Genomic DNA, 10,025 nt, shown 5'->3' with positions numbered 1-10,025 from the left:
TAAAAGGGGTGAAGGGTATTATAAAAAGTTGCAACGCTCTCAACAGAACTTATACAACGACTTTTGTAGCGTTATCAACGGATACCTCTTTGTGTTGCATCCTGCAGTCCCAACTATCGCATGTCGTTAGTAAAACGTTATTAAATCGTTAGTAAATAAATAAATACAAAATACATAAAATACACAACACACACACATACACATACACACATATTCGAGGGTTTTGAAACTAAATGCAAAAGAAAAGGACATGATGCACAGAAGAATCGCTCCTTTTTCTTTATGTCTTCGACTTAACCTAGTGCTCATTATAAAGGTATAGAAGTTTTCTGTAAGGCTGCTGGGACTTCAAAATTTTGCTCTGCCTGTAGGGGCGACTTGAAAATTTTTCGGTTCCCTTTTATGTTTTATATTTTCCAATTCGAAGTTTTTGTGAGTAATTCATTAAAAATGAATACCATTTTTATGTCATCCAATTGTTGTAATATTAGTAATCATTTAACAAAATCTAGAACCATTTTGTCACATTTCATGACTTTTATCTCGAAAAAATCTAAACATGTGTGATTTGTCATAAAAAAAAACCAAACGAGCCTAGTAACAGGGCAGAACCTGCAACTGTTGATAATTTTTGCAATATCTCTATATAATGTATCAACTACAGTTTCTTGCTGTCTCCTTACAGCATAATCAAACACACAATATTAGTTTGTCGACAAAGCCTGTATATATAAATATGTATTAGGTGATAATTTAATCAGTGACAGTCAGTTGTCAGTGATACAAATGCATGGTACACATACTGTGATAGCAAGCTGAATATTGGACAGTTCAACATGCTGTTTGGAGTAGAACAAGAACGCAGTTGTATAAACTGAACAAAAATATTGTCAAAATTATCAAAGCTAATACACCTACTGCCTACGGGCAGTCACTATCAGATACTGCCCTGCTACTGCAGTGTCACTGTCACTGCATAACTGAGCAGTGATAGAGATAGCTGTGACTCTGATGTACATGGTAGTTGAAGAAGAGTTTGTGTCAAATGACGCTAATGACAGTGAAACATACTTGTACACAAGATTAGGCCAGAGAGCAACAAACGAAAGACTTTCTGGCATATGAGAATAATATTAAAGAAAAAAGATGGGGTCATCATGTTCAATTTTCTAAATTTCATATTCACGTCATAAAATAATACAAAAGTAAAACTTTGAACAGTAAAGACTAAATGAAAAAATATGTGACTGAATGGAATTATGTATTTTTTAACCAAATTTGCCATTATTACACCCAAAATTTCAGAGATTAAAACATTTATTTGATGGAATATTTTAACCTTCCAATATTGTCAATTTTTGAGTACCATCTTATTTATATATGTCTAGTACTTTGAAACAAATCTTTGATGGGTCATTGTGCTCAGGTTTTTACAATATGGCAATTAGCCAGAATTCACAATTTGCATACTCTCTCATGATCGCCATTTTGTGTGCTCTTCGGCAGGAGCAATTGACCTGGCCAGATTTGGATTAACTCAAGTTGGCTTAGACTGATAAATCCAAAAAGTTCACTGATGCGTTTAAAATGAATCAATTTAAGAACTTGCCTTAGAAATATGACTTTACAAAGTACTAATAACAGGTAATGTTGAACATCTGCGAGCAGAATGGCGCAATACGTGTTCATTTTGTCTGCGTGCACATCCTTTAGAAATATGCGTGCTTGTGATAGTTGGGGGGACTTGAAAAATTTAATCATATGGAGGGGCATTTGAAAATTTTTTAGGGCATTGAGGGGCGGATCTGAAAAAAAATCAATCGCGATTCCTCCAGCCCCCCCCCCCCGCCCTTCATCGTTATTTGTGAACGCAGCCTAAAACAAGATCATTTGATTATGGAAACGTGCTTTCGAAAACCTTTGAAACATGTACGACCAAAACGTAGGATGATGAAATCAAGAGCTCGAAACTGGTTGTCTGCAAGAAGAGTCGCGTTCTATTGTACCAGTGGTCGAATGTTCTGCTCCTGGTTAAAAGTTATCACGTAGCAATTTACCAATCAGGGTGCTTTGCATTCGGACGTCTTAATGTATTCATGAGGCCCTTCGCGGCGGTCGTACTGCAAATCGCAATTTGAGGAGGGCATTGAAGCAAAAGAAAATTGGGGATTAAAATCTAATTAAAAACTATCTACTGTTGATTGACCAATCAGAGTGCTCAATTCAGGGTGTTTTATTTACTCGTAAAGCCTTGGTCACCAAATTCCAGGAACGAATGACAGCGCCGTAGTAAAGTACTGTCCAATCAAAAGTGAACATGTCATATTCTGTAGACATCTGGTGCGTTTTAATATTCAAATTTGGTAACACAGCGGAAACCAGCTGCAACACAAAATCTGCTGTGCCCTAGGGCATTTATATAATGTGCCCTAGGGCATTTATAGGATGTTCCATTACATTGGAAGGCTATTTCACAATAAAAGTTTTAATTCATATCCTAAACATGTTACATTGACAAAGCGGACGGTTGACGTAAACACATTGAAAACGAAAATATATCAGTTAGGGGCGATAGTTTTTAAGTCGGATAAAAACCTCGTACTCGGGCTCTTCTGGTATATAAAGTCCAACCCTACGATAAAATGTCTCGGCCTGCGGCCTCGACATTTTATCGTTGGGTTGGACTTTATATACTAGAAGAGCCCTCGTACTCGGGCTTTATCCTATACAAAGAACACACATGAATTAAGATTATGAAATGCTTAAGTACAAGGCAAGAAAGTGGCCTTATACGTGATAGAACCCCATTACACATGTTACAAGGCCACGGTTGTTTATAGAAAGGCCAAGAACTTTCATTTAAAGCCCTAGGGCTTTTATATAGCAGATATTATTCAAATGAATTTGGATATTCAAAGTTGAGGCAAAACCTTCAGCGTGCATATCAAATAACGAAGTTTTACATGTGAGATAATATAGCATACAAGGCTTCACGCATAACTTCAGAATAAACTTGACATACAAATGTTTATACAATTATACCTGGGTATATGTTTTTTTTCTGCGATGAATTGGTTCTGCTCTTGTGTAATTAATTCCCTAATTTTCGGGAATGATTAAACAAGCAGATCTTTCACTTTTCTTTGCAAAAAGAAGGATCTCAGGAGCATTCGTATTGAAATGCCCATCCTATGTCAGGGGCGTCTATCGAGCCTCCACTGTATGCATTATCATCACCAGCAAGACAGTTGGTATAAGCGGACTTGTAGCTTTTATTTCTTCCTCCCTGAAATCCATATATTCCCGTTGTTGGACCATTAATATTTCCATCGGGAACTTTAAACGTTATATCAGACCCACTGATACTTAACTCGTCTACAATACCATTTATAGTAAGAAAGGTTGTCAGGCCAGGATTAACGCCATTATTTCCGGGCTTAAGTTGGCAATTACTCGGAAGTCGTGGAACAATTCGTAGGATTGTTCTATCTGTGCCAATGGTTCTTCCAGCGTCAGGAGGGGCTGGTGGTGAGGCAATATTATTTTTAGGGTCACCTATGCGTATTGGACCGCTGCATTTGAATTCGATGCACGCTGCCGAAATGCTTCCATCTGCAGATTTCTTCGAATTATCTATTCTGTATCCAAAAAGTCTGTCTTTAACATCAGGAACTTCCCCTCCTGTGCTAAAAACTTGAAAGCGACCAGTATCTGTACTGTTTACAAATATTTTGATGAAACACGCCCTCTTTTGGCTGCCCTCGTATGGAAACCATGATAGTGGACTACGATCGTCTTCTTCTTCATCGTCCGCTGCTGTATTCTCTTCAAGACCTTTCTCTGGATATGTGAACACCATAAAGTTCTCTTCACTGTCAGCTTCGCTACATTTCCTCAAGGCACTATAACGATCACGCCATTGCCAATAAAATGGTCCGTGGTCCTGGTTTTCTATTCTTTCATAATCATATTGGTCATACCAACGGTCATAAAAGAGGTTTTCATACGACATCTGTGGTGTAATAGCCTTCATAGATGCAAACTGGGGTCCATTATCATCACTAGGGAGAATGACGGACTGTTTGAGATCGATTGGCCAATCTGCAGGATGTTTGTTGGTTGGGACATTATCAGGATGAATCGGTTTAAGGATTTCATCGTCCTTTTCAGCATTTACATGTACATTGAACAGTTCTCCATTCCTCTCACAAAATGTCATTAAACAAACTCTGCCTTCTGTGTTCGTCATCGCCCTCTGGAAATAATATAGTTGTCCACTTCGTCTACTGTCACTTCTATCGGCACTTACTGCTGTTACCGAAGCTTTTTCAACTGTCCTTTCTAATGTTTCATCTCTGAAAAGACGAACATTGAGATAGCATGTCCTCCTTCGGTCTTGAACCTTGTCTATATTCATATAATTCAAATTGTACCCCCGTACAGTCATATTTCCAATAAGGAAAGATTCTGTTCTTCTTTTTCGTCGCTTCATGCTGACGACTTCCAAACCACCCATGTCTTCCCATTCTCCACTTAGCGTATCTAATTTCCATAAACGGGTAAGTAGATTACCATTTTCATCAACGTCATCTAAATCTATACCAGCTTTAACTGGATCTATATATACAACAATAGGGTTATCTACTCGCAAGTGGTTGCCTCCATCATCCTGAAATTGCAAGGAGAGCATCCCATATGTCTGAAGTTGCTGGGTATTCCCTTCAATGTCCCTAGTATTGAGATCGCTTGGCATTACATCCACTGCGGATGGGTCTGAGGGATCATAAAAGTTAACTGCAGCTTTTACTTCACCTGTATAAAGATTACCATCTTCTGTATAGAAAGATTTCTCTGGTATCTCCAATTCAGCCTTTGTATTTTCATCACTTGTATTGCCGAGGAATATAGTGGAGGTTTCGTTACCTTTCAATGTTACTGGTTGACTCTTTCTTGCCAGTGACACTGCATGATACACACTGGAAAAGTCTTCGTTCAGTGGCAGAACTTTCACAGTCTCTGCGAAATAGTCCCATCGATCTCTAAATGTCAGTACCAATTTTCGGTCCCTTTTGGCAACTCAATGCTGAATTCACCATTTCCATCCGTCCTACCAACTTCTTGCTCACCGACGAATATGTACCCAGTAGCTAAAGGAATGTGTGAATCGTCACCAGTTCCATGAGCTCGTCCGTGAACTGTGATGGTTTCTGCTCCACACACTTTACTGCCACAGCTTGTTACTACTTGTACTGTCAGGTTGTAGGAATCACACCGAACGTCCTCCAGCATAATTGAGTTTGCTGAACAACAATGCTCCACTTCATCAGTGCATGCAGTGCTGTTGACCAGGGTCACAGGGCATGATTGTTTTGAGCACTTACCGACATTGTAGTATTCATATCCACTGCTTTCCACACATTCTGCCGGTAACTTCAACCAGTGTGGAAGTGGATCCGAGCTACACGCATCATTAGCTGCAACTGGAAGGGAAAAAATAGGACATGAGATAGAGCGTTTTATAACACGCCACATGCTCATTCCATTCAGCGATTCGCCAGAATACGTCACGTGACGAGAAAATATATACGTCTAGTCCCCACCGGATCGACAAAAGTGACCTCAGAGGGCATTTTTTAAAAGCTATTAACCTAGGGAAATAGTTTTGACCAAATTTGGAAAAGTGCCCGGTCATGAGACCGTAGTGTCGTCTGCAGCTTTGCAACAATAGCCGGTGACTAGAACGTGATGCGCGTCCGGCATAGGTGACGACACATTCTCTAAAACAGATTTTCCAACACTTTTCAACAGCGTAGGAACTTGAACATGAAAAGATTCAAGTGCAACTAAGGATGTCGCTAGGTATGTTTAGAATATTTTTTGAAAGAAAGTGGTACCACTTACAACTGAAACCGCTGTGGAAACATCGCCCAGTGAACTTGTCACAGTGGAAAGTTGCGGTGCAAAATATCAAAACACATTAAAGACTATATAACAATACAACATGAGCATGTGGTGTGTTATAAAACACCTATAGCCTGGTCTTTATTCGGACTATAGCGCTCGTCTATTACCCCTCGTGGCCGTGTGTTACCAGAAACACATCGCCCTACCCCTTGGCCTATGGCCTCGGGGAATAGCGGTGTGCTTCTGGTAAACACGGCCCCTCGGGGTAATAGACGAGTGCTATAGCCCTCATAACCAGGCGATAGGTGTTTATTTTTACAGCTTTGTTAATAAGCGTTACTTTTGTGACGTCATATACCCTCAGATTATTACTGATAATGTGTTCGATTATCCAGCATTGTGACCCTAGATGTTTTCTATATCTACAAATTCTCTTGCATCGCCGCCAAAACTATAATATAATGATAGCAATAATGTACCCCCCCCCGGCTCATAATGGACTCAAGCAAACTTTTCACTCCATGATCATAACGTACCCTGCTTCCTCTCTTATATTTTATCTTTTCAACGAATGCTTTCCCCCATTATGAGCAGAAAGGGTATATTATTGCTATATAGCATATTGTGGCATATGTCATCATAGTAATTTTCAATGATATCTTTCAAGGCCTGTCTGTGTGACGGCTCGACGTGAATAATCGAACCAAAATGATCATGAAGCTACCATATAAGATCGTTCGTGGGAAAAGTTGACATGCACATATAGATCATTCATGCATGGTACAATGTCCTTGTACCAAGTTTGAATAAAATCAGTTAAGACAAATTCAAGTAATGGCTCTGGACAAAATGGCCGCCCGTAGCCAAATTGAATCATATTGTGAAACAAAATGATATGTTTAGTCACAGAGAAACATAGACAGAGTGGCAACACTTCCATGCCTTTTGTTCCATGGTCGTCTCGGTAGACTATTGGCTTTTCATATTAAAATGAGCTGCAAAGGTGTTAAACTTTTTGGAGGCTTTGTTTGTTGTTGATAATTACACGAGATTATGTGAAAAATACGACGAGATGGCATCGTACTGCGAGTCGCGTAGCAACCATAGTTACTTTGTGAGCTCTCAGGCCAGAAACACTGCTTCACGCCAATCAAAACATAACACGCCAGCAGTTTCATAAACATTTCCTTCCTTGACGCACGTGTAAAAGACGGTATGACTGACCGTAAACCATTGAGTAAAACCAGACAGTATCGATAAAAGACTTTCAAATTTGGTTCAAACACACTCATTATATATTCATAAAAATATGAGATGAATTTTTAAAACGGTAAAACTCATTTTCCTGAAGCTCAAAACACTCCCGTTTTCGCCAGCACGTCAATTCCGCTCAGCACCACACGACAACAACAACACAAACTTTGCCGAACATACTTTCGCTTAACAATTGGCGAAAATCCGAAAATTACCGAAGGATTCATTGTCGGCACTCTTCGGAAAAGAGAGGCGAGAGCAACCTGAGGCGAGGCGAACATGGATGGGTTACGTAACTGCTTCACGCCTTAAACAATACCCGTTGCCACTCTATCTATCTTTCTCTATGGTTTAGTACATCATAGCACACCCAGCCTATATACCAGTTTTGAATGAGGTCATTTCACGAATAACTGCACTATGGTTCTAGACGTGAAAATTTAGTCCTGACAAAATTGCCGCTTTGCAACCTTATCTACTAGTCTTATCAAACATAACATGCAGTTCTACGTCATGCTTTGTAATCCTTGTGTCAGGTTTGCACCTATTGAGTGACTTGAAGTCGGACAGTGGACTAAAAACAGGAACAAAAACAAGGCAGTGACACTCTCTCGTGTATACAAATAAAAAATGTACGGAATCTTGCTTGTATAAATGCCACAACACATACCACATGGTACAGAAAAAACGACGCTCCCAATGCTCGTCCTCTGCCATTGAGAATCAAATGACATAAAAAAGACATCAAAGCAGCAACTGTGGCTCTTTAACAATAGGGGCTTCATGCCTTACCATATATAGTCAATGAAGCCGGTTCCGAATACTGAGCTCCTGCCTCACTGTTTGCTCTACACTTGTAAGATCCGGCGTCTGACATCTGCAAATTGTCCATCGTTAGGCTGCTTTCTTCGAAGCCATCTATTACATCATTATTCTTAAACCTGTGTTATTGTGAAAATACAGAATATGAAAAGTCATTTGGAATTAGAAACAACATCAATACAATAACTTTTGTTGCTTACGACCAAGAGTGGGGGATGAAGAGTAAGAAAAGCAAGATTGCTACAAATGTTTATTGGAATATCTGTAAACTGTGTTGCCTCGACTTGAAGATTCACTTCACTCAGAGACTCAAAAATGACGTCACCCTACTCATTTCGTCTTATGGAACCAAAGTGGATTGACCATCAAGGTAAGAATATAAAAAACAATACAGTGTGACAGTATCACGCAGATGAGAGAACAAACAAACAAACACACAAACAAACAAATACACAAACAAACATGTTGTATCTCACCATTCATAGTAAGAAGGAGATGGAACGCCACTGGCTTCACAGCACAAAGTAACACTTTCACCAACTAGACGAACTTTGGACTGGGGATGTCGTGTAATCACCGGAGGCGCTAAATATAACAAAACGATTTAAACAGTAATGCCGATTTTAATTCACTCTAACGTACTTCGGAGAAAGTGTTTACAAGGCTATATAAAATAAGGTTTGTTGTGATTATAGGGAGGTGCAACAAAAAGTTGGTATTCAATAAGCATGTATAGTTTGCAGAGGCAAAATAACCCATCGACGCAGATTTAAGGAGCTCGAGTTTGCAAATACGTGCTTTAGGTAGAAAGTATATCTTTGGTTGGGCGAGTTGAAGTACAGAATCTCATCGCAAGTTATATACAATGTACTGAATGTTGCAAAGGGAGAGATTCCCTTTATAAGATTGTTGAAGTGGTAAATATATCAAAGTGCTTTCAATATCTTTCATTCTCTATTGCTTGACAAACTCGACGGGGGATACGGACCAATACGGGGAGAAGTTATTAAGGAAACATTTCTAAAACATAAATCTAGTCATCGAAGCATAGGTTCAAACGTTTGTGCATTACATTATTTTTTGCCAAAAACCTACCTAGTTGTTGCATTTTGATGTTCAGTGTCACATTTTGAGCTTCTCTTTTCCTCCTGTTCTCAGTTTCCGTCACTCTTACTGACATGAACTGGTCTTTCTTCACCAGGAGAGCGAATTCGCTGATACAAACCCCACTGAGGGCGAATTTGCCCTTAGCATCGGACCCTCCAATGGGATCTACGGGGAATTCGGCCCTGTAGATGTCGGCGTCGTCAATTGGTTTCCCATACGCGTCCTGCACAGTCCCTTCAACAACATCTCCATCGCAAATGCAAGACATGCATGCGTCGTCCAGGTGTCCGACAGAGCATATCCGTGAACAATCTTTTAAAAACGATATATTTTGAAATTACCTTTTGGCTGTTGAAACGATTAAATTACTATCATATGATTAAAAGTGCATGTAATTAATATAAAATATATAAACGATGACCTTAATATGACTCTAACAGAAAATAGTAACCATTGCATTACTGTAAATACTTTTAGACTTTGGTTCAACTAATGTAGGATCTATGAGTTGAATCTCGGCGATTGAATACATAATACTTAGTCATTCTTTTGCAAAATAGCAAAGCGAGTTGACCTTAACAAATTTCGTGTGAACAAAGTTACGAATAAATGCCCTTTGGAAATGGAAGAGCTTAGCCTGCAAGCGAATACTAGTAGTATTCTTTATGACTACGAAAAATATATGTAGCCATTGGATTCAACAAACTGAACCCAAGAGACATACTTGGAAGTCAACCTGGTATCCGCAGTCGGCGTTTTAAATTATGAACTCTTTGATGTATAAAACTACCTCCTTGAATGATAATATACAACTTTTGCCCTGATTCTCCACTTAATTTTAGACTTCAAGTGCTCTTGACATACCTGGACAATTCCATTCACCACAGGACTTTGTTTGTGCTGGTTTACCAACGCACGTCTGTGATTCATCAACTGAG

The 10,025-nt window shown here is 39.3% G+C and overlaps 1 protein-coding gene across 1 annotated transcript; it reads right to left on the bottom strand.

Moving 5' to 3' along the window:
* Positions 1-3,160: 3,160 nt before the first annotated feature.
* Positions 3,161-9,364, bottom strand: LOC139143351 (cartilage intermediate layer protein 1-like). Its single transcript, XM_070713597.1, has 5 exons — positions 9,076-9,364; positions 8,457-8,565; positions 7,951-8,099; positions 5,382-5,480; positions 3,161-5,016 (listed from the first exon to the last, which is right to left on the bottom strand). Exons 1-5 carry the CDS (start codon positions 9,353-9,355, stop codon positions 3,161-3,163), a joined length of 2,493 nt encoding a protein of 830 aa, XP_070569698.1. The 5' UTR covers positions 9,356-9,364.
* Between the last annotated feature and the right edge of the window lie 661 nt (positions 9,365-10,025).

The sequence above is a fragment of the Ptychodera flava genome, chromosome 1 (assembly GCF_041260155.1).
Source record: "Ptychodera flava strain L36383 chromosome 1, AS_Pfla_20210202, whole genome shotgun sequence".
Lineage (NCBI taxonomy): Eukaryota > Metazoa > Hemichordata > Enteropneusta > Ptychoderidae > Ptychodera > Ptychodera flava.
The sequence above is the reverse complement of the archived record's forward strand: the minus strand, read 5'-3'. Positions and strand labels throughout refer to the sequence as shown.